The 18,376-nt window shown below is 33.9% G+C and overlaps 1 protein-coding gene across 2 annotated transcripts in view; it reads right to left on the reverse strand.

The window, feature by feature from the left end:
• Positions 1-1,070: 1,070 nt before the first annotated feature.
• CEP120 (centrosomal protein 120) overlaps positions 1,071-18,376 on the reverse strand; it is a 37,925-nt gene continuing 20,619 nt past the window's right edge. The window contains exons 17-21 of one of the 2 annotated variants that reach the window (XM_058823587.1): positions 18,141-18,302; positions 14,405-14,527; positions 12,876-12,974; positions 3,929-4,074; positions 1,071-3,237 (exon numbers count right to left, since the gene is read on the reverse strand). In XM_058823587.1, coding sequence (XP_058679570.1) covers positions 3,000-3,237; positions 3,929-4,074; positions 12,876-12,974; positions 14,405-14,527; positions 18,141-18,302 — 768 coding nt within the window. In that variant the 3' untranslated portion in view covers positions 1,071-2,999. Of the gene's footprint in view, positions 3,238-3,928; positions 4,075-11,434; positions 11,593-12,875; positions 12,975-14,404; positions 14,528-18,140; positions 18,303-18,376 lie in introns of those variants that run through there. The other variant, XM_058823588.1, reaches the window with a different exon arrangement.

An 18,376-nucleotide genomic window follows, 5' to 3' on the forward strand; every position in this document is an offset into this window, starting at 1 on the left:
GCAATAATCAAAGTTTCCTTATGCAAGGTGAACTGCAAGTTCTGGGCCCAAATCCTAAGGCAGATGAAGCTGGAACTGATCTGACACAGAACTGACACCCCTGCCATCTGGGTTCACAAAAACATATCAGCAAGGGTTCATGGTTTGAAATAATTCCTTCAGCTTCCCTAGTGAAACCTGGGTGCAATAAAATCAAAAGCACTTTGCCAGAATTCCAGGAGGGTCTAGCAGTTGTTCCTCTTCCCCCCACATTTTCTTGGGGCTATGGAACCAAGACTGAACCTGTAAACACAAGTCTCACTTCCAACAGCCTTTATTTATCAGGTAATTAAAATGGGCTTCTTATTGCATGCATCTGTTTGAAACGGCATATCTCATGCAATGAAGAGAGATTAAGATACAAATTTTGAGACATTTCTGATTTAAAAAAAGTGGTATTTGGTCTTTCCACTGAGTAACTCTAAGCTCTAAAATGGCTTTGATGTAACAAAAAGGCAAATGGAACTCATCATAATTTTCTTTGAAAGACAGTAATACTGAGCTTATGTCTGCTATACATATCTACTACAAACATATAATTTGGCTTCTGGACTAGTTCAGGCTGAAGCAGAGACAAATTATGCTGGAAAAAATGAAATTAAAACATGCATCTTAGATTATCCATAATTTCCTCATTCTAATACAATGAACACTATGAGTAATTATTATAAAACAAAATATAGTCTATGTAAGTTGTTTTAATTATCACAAAATTTATGCTTTGCACCTTGTAAGCTGTGATCTTTCAAGTGGTTAAATGGACCGAAAATAGCTCAAATGAAGAAGCTTATAAACGTTTTTAAAAACATGCATTCCATATTTCATTTTACCCAGCACTTTGATTTGCAAGAACAAAAACCCAGGTTTCTTTTTAAAACATACAGCAACATGATTGTAATTTTTTTACATGCCACAGAAGAGATTCAATTTAAAAATTAATTATTAAAAAAACCAAAAAGTGACAATTAACTTTCATTAACAAGTTTATTATTTTATAGATTCAAGCACTAAAGACTGTCATATGACTGGAAATAGTAAACAAAATTTGCTCAAATTCATAGTTAAAAGATCAATGCAAAGTCCTTAATATTTTCATTTTATTTTATTTTCATTTTATTTCATAAAATAATACACCTGAAAAGTCATAAAACACCACTTCAAAAAGCAACCAGTAATGAAAATTTAGTCAACACTGTCTTTGCAATATTTAAGTCTCAGGCACCCTCCAGTGTCTAGAGAAGAAATTACACAAGTGAGCAAGCATTTGAAGAAAAAAAGCCATGAAAAAGTTTTCCTGTCAAGATAGAAGCCAACTGCATCATTTATAATAATTGCATATAACCCTGCATCAGTGATATCACACTGCACAATGTAAAAAGTACTGTGAAATTGCATTTCATGGATTTCTACGGGACTTCAGAGGGTGGTATGTTCTTTGCTAGTGGAGAGGCATCTCCAAGCACACTACTTAGAAAAATACATTTACAACAGCATTTCTTACGAAGTCTGGTATTGATAAGTATTCAAGTATTCCTCAGGGAATATGATCACAATGTTTATACAGCTTGTTTATAACTTTTCTAAGGAATATAAATGAATAGTTTATTTAGCAGGACCTACACTCATAGTAAGGAAGAGGACAAACAATGCATGGAGAGCTAAACCCAGATACAAATACCCCTCCTCCCACTTTTTAATTAATGCCACACAAAACAGGAAGGTCGCATGTATACAAGCCTCTCCATGAAAGCTCACTGATTTTATGCAAAAAAACCTAAACCACTATTTTTTCCATTGGTATCTTTGTTAATTCTAAAAGTAATAAATCCTAAGATCATTTTTGTACTTGACATTCAAATGGAAACAGTTGTGACTACAGGACAGAGAAGAATGCTTATTGAATGGACAGTGTTGAAAGTTACTGTTACCAGGTAGATCCACACAAACCTAACAGAAATGGAATGAAAACTGGAAACCAAAAGTTTTTCAATTGTGATTACGGACAAACTAATATTAATTATGGATTTCTCCCTTGCACGCTGTTTGTACTTCCACAATCCAACAAAAACTTCACATACAATTTAAGTGGTAATGAGTTAACATGTTTTGAAACACATATTAAGTAACTTGAAAGTGGTTACATCCTGATTAAAGAAAACATCTTAGAGAAGATCTTGTTTTATGTTCGTGGTCAGAATTATGGCTTCAGGTATCTTCCCTCATGAGGGATTGATATAAGAATGCATGTATACTTCTGAATAAGCTCTTCACCCTCCTGGGTGTAGCATTACCAGACATGTGCAAAACTGCTAGGGCAACCCTGGGCAATCAGGCTCCTTAATGACTGATTCGGCTTCAGTCTCTTAAGGTTTGATTTTTTCCCCCTCACACTCAAAATCTTGTCTCTTATTTATTACATAACTTAGTTATGTCAGCTGCAGTCAGAGAGGCAAAAGTTTTTTATTTGTCATTTAGTAAAGAACTAACACTGGGTCAGTGCTTCAGTTCAGCTCAGAATTAAGAGTTTCATCACAGAAAAATGCTGATGTCATTTTGCCCTAGTATAGCTGAAGAGATTTTTTTAAAAATTGAATGAAATCATAACAACATGGACTAAAAACCTCTTAGAATTAGTATTAAAAATATTACAAATAAACCTAGTCAGGGTGGTCTAAAAAGAGGTAGGAAACATTTAAGAAGAGGGTATACAAGATAAATATATTTACACACACACATTATATATATACATATGAGTATAAAAACATTAACAAACAGTCATTGCCCCCATAAACTTACAACTGTGCTTAACTTGACATGTTGCAAGTATTTACATTGACTTCAAAGAGAGCTGACCATAATGTGCAAAACAAAGCACGATGTTACATATTTCACAAAGCACTATAGGCTTATAAAAGTCATTCTATTCAGATTTTGGCTCTTTCTAAAACTTTTTGCATGCTTTAAATAGTGATGTTCCTTTTTGCAATAGCTTCTCTGATTTGACGATCAAGTTCACTTACAATATGGTCTTCATGATTATAGACTCCTGTTCTCAGTAGGGTATCCCTCTCCTCTATCAGACGAGAGAGGTAATCATCTGTATTCTCATTTATTTTTCTACAAAGACTATCCACTCTACCAGAAGAATTATCTCTAGCATCCTGCAATTTCTTTCTCTCCTCTTCTTGTTGTTTTAGCCTGATATAGATAGAATAGAAATAATTAGAGAATATTAATCCTCATTTTGATTATCTTTGTATTTAGTCTTTAGTTTATCTACTGAACTGCAAAGTAAAATAAAGAAATCTGTGAAAGGTAAAAAAATTATTCTGTCTCTGGGAAAAATAACTACAACTAAAAAGAAATGTAATGCTTAAAAATTAACAAAACCTTCTGTATGCGCATATGTAACTATACTTGCTATCAAGGTTTCTGCTTGGTAATGTAATCTGTACTCAAATTAAAAGGGTTCAACATACAAAACTAGTGCAGACAGCTTTTGGAGGACAACATTAGATAAATTTAAAATTTTATGTATTCAAAATCACATTTTATTTAGAATAAAATGTGACTTGTTCTTTTCTTAACACAGCAGCTATGCTTAGAACTTATGATTTAATACAGACAAAAAGCTTGGTGCTGTGCATCTGTGACCTTAACAAAAAATAATCGACATGGTTTAAACATGCATTTTTTCTACACTGCTGTAATGTTGCATTTTACAAATATGCAATCTTTACCTAAGGGGCACTAAACTGCGTTCTTTCACTGAACTGACAGCAAATTATAATCTTGATTTAACTGAATCTTCTCCTGTTTTGAGACTCACAGCAGGAAAACAGAAGCAAAGGCAACAGTGGGGGAGGAATCTTATAAATACTTCTTATACCTGTTAAGTTCATTTCTAATATCCTCCAGCTCTTGACGGTCTGTTTTCCCCAGCTCTTTTTCTTCTGCTGCCAAATAGCGCAACCTCATGTGCTCAAGCTCTTGTTGCTGCTTTTTAAGGTGAGCCATTGCATTCTCTTGTTCACGCTGCATGGGAAAGGGTGAAGACATAACTCAGTTGACTACATGATTACATGTAGAAGTGCTAATTATATCAACAGAGCAGAACTTTAGGAATGAAGTCATGACAAATACATCTCCAGGAGTTTTAGAAATGTAGGAGTTAACAAAACATCTTAGTTAATGATATCTATAATGCAGTAAGACCACTGACTATCATCGTCACAGTAAACCTGTCCAGGTTGGATCAACTGCAGCCTAGAGATATCTTCCCATTAACAAAACAGCAAAATTATTAACAAGTCCTCTTACTAACTCTAGCTTAAGTTGGTAGACATAAAACTTACTCTTCGGGAACTGCTCAAGCTACTGAGATTTATTCCTTCACTATATGGTATATGAAATTTGTTTTAGAAAATGAAAGCTAAATAGCTGCAGGAAACTTCCATCATCAGCCCCATAGTGACTAGTAGCAAAGCTTTAAGAACAGCTTTTTGTGGTTAAAAAATAAGCCTTGGAAACAAATTTCTGGCAAGGTGTCCTTTTGCAATTGTATAGTACCATGTCAAATGTTAGGTAACTTACTTTGTGGTTTTAATGAAATCAGTCTATCCATTCTAAAAGTTTGCTTGGCTCTAATTTTTAAGCTCTATACGGATACTAAAAAAATGAAGGCTTGAATCCACTTCATGACATTAAAGTGGTTTAGTAAACATGGTCCTCTCTTCATTAATTTTTCTCGCTGTCATTTTCCATATGACCTTGTGCACTAACTGTGCAGTCAGTCTTACATCCAGAATAAGACATAAGACCTCTGGCAGTTACAAAATAAGATGGGAGTTACACAAACATCCTGGATCTAGGCATATTGTGAAGTGCCAGTTTATCTTTGCAATTCTGACATTGCTTTCATCTGGAGTGTTTGATTATTAATATAATCCATATTATATTTATTATGCAGGTTAAGAAAAGGTAATTTCTTTGCTTGATATGTGTAAGCATATTATTTACACAGTCAACCTCATATTATTTGAAAGATTTTTAATAAGGTAGTTTCCTGAATTCCAGCTGCCAGCATTTTAAACACTCCCTGCTGATGATCAATAGTGGGCAAGAAGATCTGAATTTCAAAAGGAATTGGTATTAGAAAAGGCTTCAACTGTTAATGTGACTAGACAACACAACAGAGAAGTACTCAACAAGAAATCAACCCTAAAGAATCTAAAAACTTTGTTTTTATACTAAATTCAATACACCAGCCAGCCAAATTAAATGTTAAAACTTCAGTGAGACGGGTTATAAATCTTGAAGAACATCTTGCTAAAGACATACATACTAATAAAAAACCAGAAGCAGAAATCCTGTCAGAGTCTGCAGCTGATAGATGACTGAAGCATAGAAAAAGCACTTGGTGAAGATAAGGCCATAGTCCTTCCTTCTCCATCAAGAATTCATTGCAGGAGGATATTCCCATGCGAGAGAGATCCTTTTTTATGTGAGAAAGGGTTGAAGAATGCTGTAGCAAAACCTATTCTGCCTTGGGCTGAGAATAATCCACAAATACATACAGTATATATGTATGCATTTGTAGATTAAACAAGGAACAGGTTACTACAGACTACTGGTTTGTAAAATTTTCAAGAGTTATAAGGGAATCTAAACAAAAAGTTGTGACACTGACTGGAGGATAGTCTTAATCCATCACCAACACTGGTGTTTACACCACAGGAATAACTGTTTTTCCATTTTTTATTTTATTCTTTATTTAAATAGAGGCCTTAGAAATATCCAGAAAGTACCAGCAGAACTTAACTTCCATAGTGGCCAACAGGTCATAGGGGTATACCAGGAAGAATTAATCTAGCTTTTAGAAAAGTCACTCTTCCCACCCTTCTTAAAAACCCAAACAAGCACCACACTAAAGAAACCTCCTACCAAACACACAACTAAGCAGTCACAGGAAAAAGTCCTCTCAGCTGACTCAGGGTTTACAACACCAGAGAAAGGACAGCAATTGATCATCTCCACAACAGCAAAACGGTCAAAGTGGAATTCCACAAGAATCTACCCTTCAACATATTAATTAATGAGGAAATCGCTATGGAAGTTTGCTTCTGTTACAATGTAATTCAGCAGGGAAAAAGTGGATGTGTAAAGAGTGGGATACTACAGAGATAAAAACAAAAAGGAAGCAGTTTGAAAAGGAAACAGATAAATAAAGAATACATTCACTTAAGTCCATTAAAGACAACAGCCGGAACGGCCCTGCTGGCTCACAATGTACTTAACTGACTGAGGGCTGCTGGAGGCCATTCAGGTATCCAAGCTGCATTTCTAGATCTCGTGCACCTACTGCTGGCCTCTGTATGGACCAGACTGATATTTCACATCATTTCAACTAGTTGGATCTTTCTCACCCAATGAAAAGTATGGCTGAAACTTGAAACTAGGTATGCCTCAAACTAGAGACATAATTCAAGTTATTGAAAGAATGGAAGTTAATCACTTAAGCAATATGCTTGAGCACACAAGGAGCTTCTTGACCACAGAAAGTTTTGAAATAAGATAGATATTTGTGCTTGAAAAAAAAAATCCCTACATATAAAGCAGCACTGTTGAAGTATTTGATGCAAGAGGCAGAGAGTGGGTATTACTCCAAGTCTGTAAAATTGGTGTATCTCTATAATTCTGTGAGAAAATTAATTCTGAAAATACATGGTGCAAAAATTGACCAAAAACTAAATACTAAAAAGCTGATGCAAAACAGAGTAGCACTTGTTACTAGGACAGCAATGCTTACACATAAACACAAACCATCACATAGCTGTGACTATACTGAGTAGGAGCCTTCTAATCCAGTCCTTCAGTTTGTGAAGTATATTACTCTGACCTATGAGGGAAAATTTTGAAAGTGCTCTTCCACCTGCACTGCAGAAGAAAAGCATAACTGCAGCAGCCTGTGGGACCACAAGTTTCATGACATCCTGATGTGCTACTATTTGAGGCAGGGAAGTTCAATGATCCATACATTTCTGCTGCCCAGCAACATGCTCACAATGGCAACCTGAGAGCAAAAAAGGCATTTTAGACTAGCTTAAAGAAGTGGTATATAGACTAAGTACATATTCTTAATGTTAATAGAACAATGTCTATTTTAAACTGTATCTATCAGACCACAAAGAGGACACACTACTCCCAATGCTTTCATATTCATCAGAGCATTATTTAATATATTGGTCCTTTATGCGCTCACTGAACAAATTCATTTGAGAAACATAACTTTTAAATAAATATCTTTAATAATGTTTAATTAAACCAAGAAAGACACAACAGAGAATGATGAAGAAGCCAAGAAAAGAGGAAGGAAAAGCGAGCCTTTTCTGCAGAATCCTTTGTTCAGTTCCTGTTCCTTTTGATATTTTTCTCTGGAGAAAAATTCTATCAAAAAACCCAACAAACACAAAATCAACCAAAACCAGCATCACTAGTGAATATACTCTTTGCTAGGGATAATGGTCCCAGATTTGTAGGGAAGCAAGATTAAATATAGTGCGTGCTAAATTCTTTTTTACTCAATAAAGGAGAGAAACACCTTTATCAGTACATTTTGTCTCCAAGCTAACGTTGGGTAGGAATTCCTTTCAGATAAATGTGATTTCATATCTAATTTGATTACTAATAAAATTATGATGTAAACATGGCAAATATTTGGCACTTATTTATTTGGGGTGTAAAGGGAAAAAGTCCAGATTAATTGAAGTCATGAAAGTCAAGAATTTTAGAGGTGTGCCATGTTATGGCCCTGGATAGCAACATTTAAGCACAATCATATTAAATTAAAAAAATAAAAATCAACATTTTCTGTAGCAAGATTTTCCTACCATTCAGTTCATGACAGTCCAGCTTGGAAAACAGACACTAAAACAAGTGAGAAGGGATTCTTTCATGATTGATCCTGTGTGTAATTTACATTACACACTTCATATTCTGTGCTTTTCAAATGTCTTTCCCAACATTAGTCTTTGACTCCTTTAAAAAGTCTGTCATAACAATTTGTAGGGTGCATAACAGAAAACTTGTTCTATGTATACCATTCTTAGCAGAGCACAAGAAGCCCATTTCCTAATAATCCATCAATACAAGAAGATGGCAAAGGATTTACAACAGTTTGATAAGAAGGGAGGCATGCTCACTTTAAATTAATTTATATACAATTCTGTTATGATCTGTTGAGAGACCATAAAAAGACTGTATCTTGTTATAGTGAGAGAGAAGGAAGAATTTTTTTACACATATCAGTGATGAATCTGGTGTCACTTTATCAGACACTCAGGTATTAAATCCACTTTTTCCATGACAATGTAAAAAACCACTGAGCAACAAGCATTCTTCTTTTTTAAATAGGGAAGGAACAGAGCTCTACTGTATAGCAGGACTTGAAAAATAGCAGAATTTATTGTGAGATGTTTCAAAGCAAAACTTCAATTAATAAAACACTTCTGCACATTTACTATATGCATAAAATTAAGTCCAACATTTCTAAATCCTTTTGTTGAAACAACAATCTTCATTTTATTCTGTGTATACTGAAAAATTGAGTTCTTGTTGAATACTTGGTATTCTTCAAGTGTACTTCAGTGCACACAAGTGCATACATGTTGCAGGCTGAAAACTCTTAGTCAAGACTTTCTAGCTAACTTTCCAAATTTTACTCCTATAATATATCCTAAAATAAGGAGTATTTCAGATTTCTTCCCAGCTGCTTATTCTATACAGTCAGGCTGTTTCAAATCTCAATAAGAAGTACTACTATTTTTGTTCCTAACCTTTTGTATTTTTAAATCGTACCTAAGGGAACACTCCAGAATCATCAGCTGCTGGACACTAAAGGCAACTTTATGAACAGAATATAAAACCCACCAGAAACTCAGAACACTTGGAAATATATTATACTTACACCATCACCCAACCATCAGCCACTATCCCACAGTAAGGCAGCAAGAGATTAATCAAGAATATCATATGTAAGAACATCAAGAATTATCTCTGCAATATGTATTAATTGGTGTAGACACCTTCTCCTGCACTACTTTCTCAGCACTTCTAATCCTCCTACTCCTCTTGCTCCTTTTCCTTCAGCCCCTCACCAATCTCCTTAAATTATACTTATCAACAATATTCCTTATAAATTTCACATTTTTCCATTTTCCTCCACAAACAAAATAAATCCATACCAAACAAGTCTGCATTCTAGTTATCAGATAACATACTTGAAGGTTTTACTAATTTTCTTCACCAGTTTTCATCTCTAATGTAGTGCTTGAGGAATGCAATACTGTTTTAAAAGCTTGTATGGTGGAAATCTCAATCACGTTTTGAAACTTATGATACTACAGAAATATCAGCATTTAACAAAAATTACTGATAATAAAAAACCATCAAAATTTGAATTATAATCAGATCATTAAAGAATCCCTGTATGCCACCAGGTGCTTTAGTTAAGAGGCTCTTCAATCAAGGAAGCACAATCTTTATTTTGCCGTAGCTGCCTATAAATCCAAAAGGGAGATGTAAACATACATACACTAGACTAAACAATGGCTATATAGCAGCCACTATTCACTCTCCCACTCATACATACCATGCAAGTCTGTGGGAAAAACTTACGATTGAAGCTGAGGAACTCAAGTAAAGTTTTCTGAAAATAACCCAGAGCTGACAAGTCAGTAGGAGGGCCTGGATGGTTTCAAGACACAGTTTTTAACCAAGATTTAGACTTTCAACTGTGGGGGTTTTTTTTGTGTGTGTGTGTGTGTGTGTGTGTGCCTTTTTATGTTTTTACCAAAGATTTACATCCTAACCTTGGGTAAATTACTTATAAATTAATCAAATTAATTACTGAGTGGAAAAGCAAGATACTGGACAAGACAGAATGAATTGTCAGCCAGCTAATATGGTCTATGCTGTTTTAAACAAATACCTCAGTGCTGGTTCTAACAGGTCTGTAAGACACAAACAACTTTAGAAAACTTATAAAAATACTTCTTCCAAAACAGTGGATGCATGTACATATTGAGATTTTGGCTATTTAGAGTAAATCTAACTGAGATAATCGACTTCTGAAAATGACATTTCTGCCAATTTTGATTCTTGTCTTGATAAAATATTTCTTACACCCAGACAGGTACTAAATTTAATATCTAAATTCTGTGTAAACATAGATGCAATTTCATGTAAATAGTGATGATTCCTCTGAGAAATAATGTTCACCTAAAAAAAAACAAATAGGAAATCTCATTTGTGTAGTACTTAGGTCACCCAATCACCAAACACTGAAAGAGTTTTTGAAATCTCCAGAAATGTTAACATTTACCTGGGTGCACAGATTATGTAGTTAATTTGATGACATTTTTGTCTCCCTAAAAGTTGAACAGGGCTATAACAACTGAAGCATTAATACAGACTTTTACTGAGTAAAAGAGAAAAGTAAGCTGGGTGAAGTCTACTGTCACTCAGTTTTACAAACTAATTTAAATTTAACCAACTTCTGTATTTTCTAAGTACAGGTAAATATGATGTATGTGTGCCTTTGTGTACTTCAATAAAACTGGCACTGTGTTTAGCATTCAAAGTCCTACCCATGGAGAAACTTAGATCATATTCTATTAACAGTCCCATACTTTAAGTTATGTGCAATGTCTCTTATATTCTGCAAAATAAAAAACTATCCCAGATGTATGCTAAGAACTAGTTCCAAAGTAAAAGAAAACTTTTTAATTAAGGAAACATTGACTTTTATGGTTGCAAATCAGAAGAGCATTTTACTAAATGCTTAGCCTGTAGATTATGCTTCTTTAATTCACAAATTGACTGCACCGGGTCACCTTTAAGTAATGGAAATCTCTGTTTAAACATTTTTTTGGCAATGGGCACAAAGCATTAGATCTCATTTCCAAGACTTACCAGCTGGGTTTTGTCATTAACATTTATTAACAATCTAAGATACGGCTTTCAGCGTCTAATCCTCACTACACAAATGTTTTGTGTAGTTCTCTAGAGAGCTTTGGTGTGACAAATTACTGGCACAGATTACAGCCCTGTGGCTATTCACCAGAGGCAACACAAAATTAACATGGTACTAATCCAATTCAAACAAGAAATTGGTCAGACTATGCACAATTGCACAAATCATCTGAACTAAAGCAAACCTAGAATTCCTTAAGCTACAGTTTCCAAATTTATATTTAAAACACAGTAAGTTTTTTTTTTAATCGGATTTGCTTCAACTTTTATTTGGCTCTTTAAAGCCACTTAGTCTATTGATAAAGGTTTTAATTATAGATGAAGCACAAGGAGTATAAAAACCACAAGAAACTGCATTGAGAGGGTTTGTTCTGTTGTAGAAGTTTTAGGTAGCATAATCCACTGCACATGCCAACGTATTTCATGGTTCAGACTTTCATCAAGAGGTTCAGTTGAAACCATCAACACATATTAATGAAATCAGTTCACCAGGTCTTGGGTGATGAAATTTGTAACAAGAACCTGATAGTGATATACATGAGTGTTAGTGTGGCAAGTGACAATCTTTGCTTTTAATCTATGGGAAATTTTAAAACATGCAAGAAAAAATAGGCTGGATATTTCATGACTGCTGAAGAAATCTTAATCAGAGGGATAAGGTTTATATTCCTCCTATCACCTTCTCAAGCATAGATGTTTCACAAATTGTAGATGATTCCTTTTATCACTCAGCAAAAGAGGTACAATTTGAAGACTGCAAATGAAGGTTAGTTTTGACTTACTAACTAAAAATCACTGCGGTGTGCATTGACTCTCTTCAAACATAAATACAGACTAAAGAAGCACTATAAAATAGAAGAACACAGGCTTAACTTCTTATTCTCCAAAACCTGAATATTCTATCAGTAGAAACGAAGCAGGTACCATAATCTTTAAGAAAACCCAACACTGTTCCTTCAAGTTGGAAGTAAGTGTGAATACAGGCAATAAAAACCTTTTACTAAATGTGAATACTGAAGGTCTGTGCTCATGTCAAGGTTTGTTCATGAATCGATTAGGATTAATGATCTACTAATTTGTTTGTCTGCACATAGTTTAGCTAATGTTTACTGGAATTCACGAAAGACACATGATGACAAAACACAACATGTAATACAGATTCAACTAGGATGAAACTGCTACTACTGCACGTTTAAACAGAGTAATTTCAAGTCAAAAGTATACTATTTTACTTCTAGGTTTTAACAGAGCTCTTATGTATCTGTGGACATCTATATAGATACAGTTATATATTACATTAGCAGGTTAGAATTTCCAAAAGCAGAGAAAAATTTCACATCCAGTGTAAGTTAAGTTTTCTTCATTTTATGCATTCATCAAAACTTAAACCCTTATTTCTAAAAGTGAAGGTTTGTTTCTCATCTTTACCCTTCATTCATTATACAAATAAAATACAAAACAGTTATTATGTAACTGTCCGAGATGGTTGGGATTATGGCAAAATATTTTCCTGGAAGAGCTGATGCAGAATTATTTGGAATTAAACCAAACCTTTTATGCTTCTAATCGCGTCTGCTTTTAAATAGTTCAGCCTTCTTTGCAGGTCTGAGCCTTGGTCTTTCCTGAGTTCAAAGTCAAACACAAGCTAGTTTTGCTGTTCTCATTTTTGTTAAAAGCACAGCTGAGAGCTTTACTTTGCGAAAACAAACACTAATAACATGAAAACAGTAGTTAACAGTAATCCCAGCAGCTTCCAACATGACAATAACTTGGTTGTCTCATATGACCAATGAAAACCTGCATACCTGTTTTAACCTTGCAAGTTCTTTCAAAGCCCTCGTCCATTGTTGTTTGTAGTGAAGCTTTGACTTGGTAGCTGACTCTAACTTTCTTTCAAGTTCAACCTAAAAGCAATTAAAATCATATCAGCTGAAGCAATAACAGCAGTAACAATCACTGAAAGATGTATATATACAAAGGGTCTGGTTTAAGAAAAGTGTTTATGTAGCATAATATACAACATCATCTAAAGCTGTTATACACTATAACATAAATATTATGGCACAAGAACATTTTCTTGTTTAAAATATAACCTTATTTTTATTGGATGGCCGTCTATACAAAGAAAAAGATTAGTTTCTAGCACTAAATCTACTGATGTAACCTTAAATTTAAGATTCTCAGATCAGCCATCCCCTCAATCCTTTTTTGATTCAAAGTAAGATTATAAACACTAATTTAATGAAAATGCTGATGGATAAATCCCACTTAAAAAGGTACATAGATTTTTTTTTTTAGTTTGCTGATGGGAGATATGGCTTACATTATTTTCTCTGAAATACCCATCTGCTCCAGCCATTCTTTAAAATCTCTGCATCTAGTGTGAACCTACGATATTACCAACTAAATACATCTTCAAAAGTTTTTACCACTAAAAAAATAATTTCATTATCTGTGCAAAAAATTTTGTATTAAAAGACAAATGAAAATACTTATAAACACAATTAAAAATTAAGTATTTTTCACATCTCTGAGGAAGTACTTTTTTTGAATCTGACAAAAATTATTTTCATTAAACTTGTGAAGATCTTAAAGAACTGGTTTGTTTAGTTCATCTAACAAAAATAGGAAATCTAAAAATATTTAATGTAAGAGCTTAAAAAGTCTGTAGAAGCACAAAAATATTTTCCATAAGTTGCTTGCATTATTAGAAGTTATTAAAGCACAGAGCAACATACAGACTGAATACAGACAGGCCACATTAGTGAGTATATTTTGTGCCAAGAAGCCTGGCCGTTTTTTTTTTTCAGCTTATTTCACCAACAATTTTACTCAAATCTCACAATAACTCTGAGCATTAAATGACCATATCTGTGGCTTTAATTAAATTCTCTACTGTGGGAATATATGGCTTTTTAGCAAATCAATTATGACAGTGATTCCATTTTATTGATAAGTGACAAAACTTCTTTGCAGAAATACTTAATTATGAAAATGCAAATAATGGAAAACCAGTTTAAATTAATCCTCAAGAAAATCATCTTTCTTCAGTTTTTTAAACAGAATGTTCAGACACCCCATCATAAATCATTATTCAAATATATAGGTTATGGTTTTTTCCTGTGTTGGAGGCTAACATTAGCGCTTCCTCTACAGAAGTAAGGCAACTGTTGATGTTATTTGTGTCTGAATATTTAAACCCTGAAGAAATTATTGGAAAAAGTAAACCAAAATGGACAAATTAACACTTCCTCACACAGTAGTATTCTACATCCCTTTTATCAATGAACACACCATTGTGACAATTTTTAAGTACTAGAAAAATCCAACATACCTTTTCTAAAGTGAGAAGATTTATTTCTGATTGTAGCTGGATTTCTGGTTTGCTACTTTGCTGTTCTTTGTATTGCTGGAACTCCTTCTCTAAAGTCTTATGCTTATTTTCTGCTTCAAAAAGCTACATTAAAGAAACCAAAATGCAAGTTAGCAGAAAAGCCCATTCACAGACAAATAATTAGATGACCGAATTTAAGTTACCTCTTAGTCCTTGGAACCAACATTTTACTGTCAATTATCTGATATAAAACAGACACTGAAAGTTACACATTCATAATAAATGATTTCTTGATGATGGCACACAGCAATGTTTTAATAGGAAGAGTTTTAAGAAGGATTTTTGCTCAGTACTGGAAAGAAAAAAACAAGTCTGTCCTCATAAACATAATATCAAGATTTATGCATATTTTTGTTCACATTTCTAAAACAACTTGCAGAAGAAATACAGAAAGCATAATACTAAGATTTACACATCTTTTGAAGAAAGCCAGTGTTATCTACTATATGAAGTTTTATTACTTACTGAATTTCACAGCATAAGTTTTTTAGGAATGTCTGTGAAAGGAAATGACTACTAATTTGTACAGCCAAATGATTTAGAAGAAAGCCTAAAGTAGAAAGGCTTCAGTGACTAATGACTTAATGCTGAGTACCTCTGCCCTCACAGTGTATTTCCACAGTTTCAAGAAGATTTTTATAAAGAGAGTGCTTTGCTTTTTACATACAATGGGTAATTTGAAAAATTATGCCAATACACAATTACTTGCTACAGAGAAAGTAATGAAGTCAAATGTTTAACAGCATTTTTTATAATATATTAAAAATACTAAGAACTTTTTGTGAGATTTTCTTCTTTTGTTAAATATTACTCAACTATAAATACCTTAATACACCTGATGGAACTGAAGCATTCCACACTAGAAAATGATCCCATGTGCTGATCTTGTATTTATGTCCAACTAGATAATGCAAGTATTTACATGAATTCTATCCCACAGTTTAAATACTGGGTGAAAATGCTTTAGAGAACTCATTTCTGTTTCAAAGCTAACAATTTCTACTAGTACAATAATAGTTTAATTCTTTGGATCTTCTAATTGGGTCAGCTTTATTTTTCTCCCAGATTTCGGCTTTTTGCATTTATAATTGTTACAGAATGGATGTAAGAAAGCAAAGATATTTCCCAGGGAGCGATACAAAAACAGAGTTTGCTGTCATTCTTTTTCACACAGAACTACAATAACCTATTGAACTTGAACAAAAGATACTGCTGTTTAACACCTTTCATTTTTACCTATTTATTTTTAAAACAGACAGAGACATAATGCCAAAGAATAACCAATTTCTTTAGCTATTAAAAATATCAGCTCTCCCTGGAACTTCTAAAACAATATTTAATTTCTTGTTTTGTTCTGGAAGCACTTTCAAAAACTGCCTATCTTATGAGAACTCAGAACTATGGACATGAAGAAACAATAAAAATTCCACAAATAAAGCACAACTTCCTTATTCAGAAAGATGTTCCTCAAGGTGGATGCTTCAAGGATCTCCTCTTGTACATAGTGGGGCTTACCTCAAAACAGGTTGAATTCTAGAGATCTCTAAGTATCTAAGTGTGGAAATTGTGTATTGACAAATCCTTTTAAAAGGTATGGAATAAGACCACTTATTCCAGAACATTTAACATGCAGTAAAAAACCCAAAAAAGTCACACAGACAAAAAATTCCACATCCAAAAAGGTCTTAAAAGAAGAGACTCATCTGGTGGCAACAGAAACTTTCTGCTTGTGCAAATTACAAAGAGCAGGGCCCTAGAGTGAAACTCCAAAGTAAGCAAACAAAACCTCACCCCCAACAAAGCAAAAGAAAAAAGCCTGTCTCATGCTCAATATAGGGCAACAACCATCACATATTGAAGCATAGCAGGAACAGCACAGAGGAAGACAGCCAGGACGCTCCAGAAAAAAATGGCCTTAGTACAAAACAAGAGAAAACATAGTGGGACTTGTGTTTGGAAGAGAAACAGAACAACAGCCACCTATGTAATCAGGAACAGTATGTTGCACAGGCACTAAAGGAGCCTTCATAATTAGTAAGAAATGTGCTTAAAATTAATAAAAAGAAGTTTTTAAATACAAAAGACATAATTAAATTTCAGAACTCACTGCCATAGGATGTTGCAATACTAAATACTTTTTTAAAGGAATCATATGAGATCATGAAGAAAACTTTCATAGATGGCTACTGAGTTTGAAACTGATTCTGGCAAAGAGTACATATAACCCTTAATGGTATTGCTGGATATACCAAAACTCCATTTTTTTCAGAGTCTCACTTCCTTTTTTCTTATCCTCTAAATCCAGCCATTGCTCCACCACAATACTGAGCTAAGTGATCTTCAGTCAGACAACTCTATGTCTGTTCTGAATAGGAAAAATAAAGTGATTGTGATTTTACTTTATTTAGATTCTGTTTTATTTAGAAAAGGTCAGTTGAAGCTAAAAATGGTCAGTGGGAGCTGAAAGAATGAATAATTAGGAATACTAGCTGGTGGCATTTGGCCACTTGAACAAGAGCTACTGGCAGCGGTAAACAACACATAAAATGCAAAAGTGATCTGCTTATCACTTTGAATAGGACGGCATTCTGCAGTTTCTTCATCTCGATTCAGTGAGTGCTCTGAAGTAGAACAGTCAAAATAACTATCTTCAAGGTTAGCAACATTTTTGTATTAGCTACATTTTAAAAAAGTTCACTGTATTGTGGTTGACATATGCTAACGAATAAAGAAGTATGTTAAGAACAGTATTTATTACAGAACTAAAATCTCACAAAAATCTATTAGAACTCTTCCTATGTACAAAAATATGGCTTTGGTGATACAGTTTTTCGAACAGTGAAAGCTAATATTGGATTATCACTATCACATATTAGACACAAAAAACAAAGCAAGTAATTAATCTACATAAACAAAATACTTTTCAGAACACTTAGGCATTTGTAAGATTTAATCTACTTAATAACAAATTATGTGTCTAATGCTATAACAGCTTAAAAAAATACGTACTAACTTTTACAGTTTACTTTAACAGTCAGAAAAAATGTCTTGACTATCCTTGTTGTTAGTGCCCAAGTTAGCTTACAGGACAACAGAACATGGTCTAAATTTTCTGTTTAGAAAGTACTACTCTCAGAATAGAAAACTGCAATAACAAGAGAGTTCCCCCTTCCGTCCCATTAAGGATAACAGAAATACTCTTTTGCAATAGCTAGCTGCATGGTCAAACTACTTAGGTGTTAATCACCAATAATTATTTAAGTTACTGAAATGTGCACTGCTGTTCAGGCTCTTCATGTAATGTCATTCTTTTTCTCACAGAACTACAATAACCTATTGAACTTGAACAAAAGATACTGCTGTTTAACACCTTTCATTTTTACCTATTTATTTTTAAAACAGAGACATAATGCCAAAGACAATAACCGATTTCTTTAGCTATTAATGTAATGTAAGTTTTTAAATGAAACTTGATTTTCAATGTTGAAAAAATAATCACAAGCACCACACTGCAAACTGGCCTTACAACTGAGCAAGACTGACACAGATGGATCTCAGCACAGAAATCCCAATTTAAATAAAATGTTTGTTACAAAATTGCCTGAATACAATTGCCTCCAAACCACTACTGAACTTGGTATTCTTAGAAAAATGCTTACTTTTATTGTGTACATACCTGCTGATGTAAGCGAAGCTTGTCTTCTTCCAGTTGTTTGATTTTTGACCTTTCTAGCTCTAGCTGGTGTGCACATTCCTCCCTGGCTCGACGCACAGAATCCTGAAGCACCTGCAGATTTCGTTCATGCTCTGCTTGCAGCTCCTTCTTTACTCTTTGAAGCTTAAAAAGAGACACATATTTACATTAATCCAGAGGAGTGAGAGCTTCACTTGAGAAGTCTTACAACTGTTACT

Source organism: Ammospiza caudacuta, chromosome Z (assembly GCF_027887145.1).
Source record: "Ammospiza caudacuta isolate bAmmCau1 chromosome Z, bAmmCau1.pri, whole genome shotgun sequence".
NCBI classification, from domain to species: Eukaryota; Metazoa; Chordata; class Aves; order Passeriformes; family Passerellidae; genus Ammospiza; species Ammospiza caudacuta.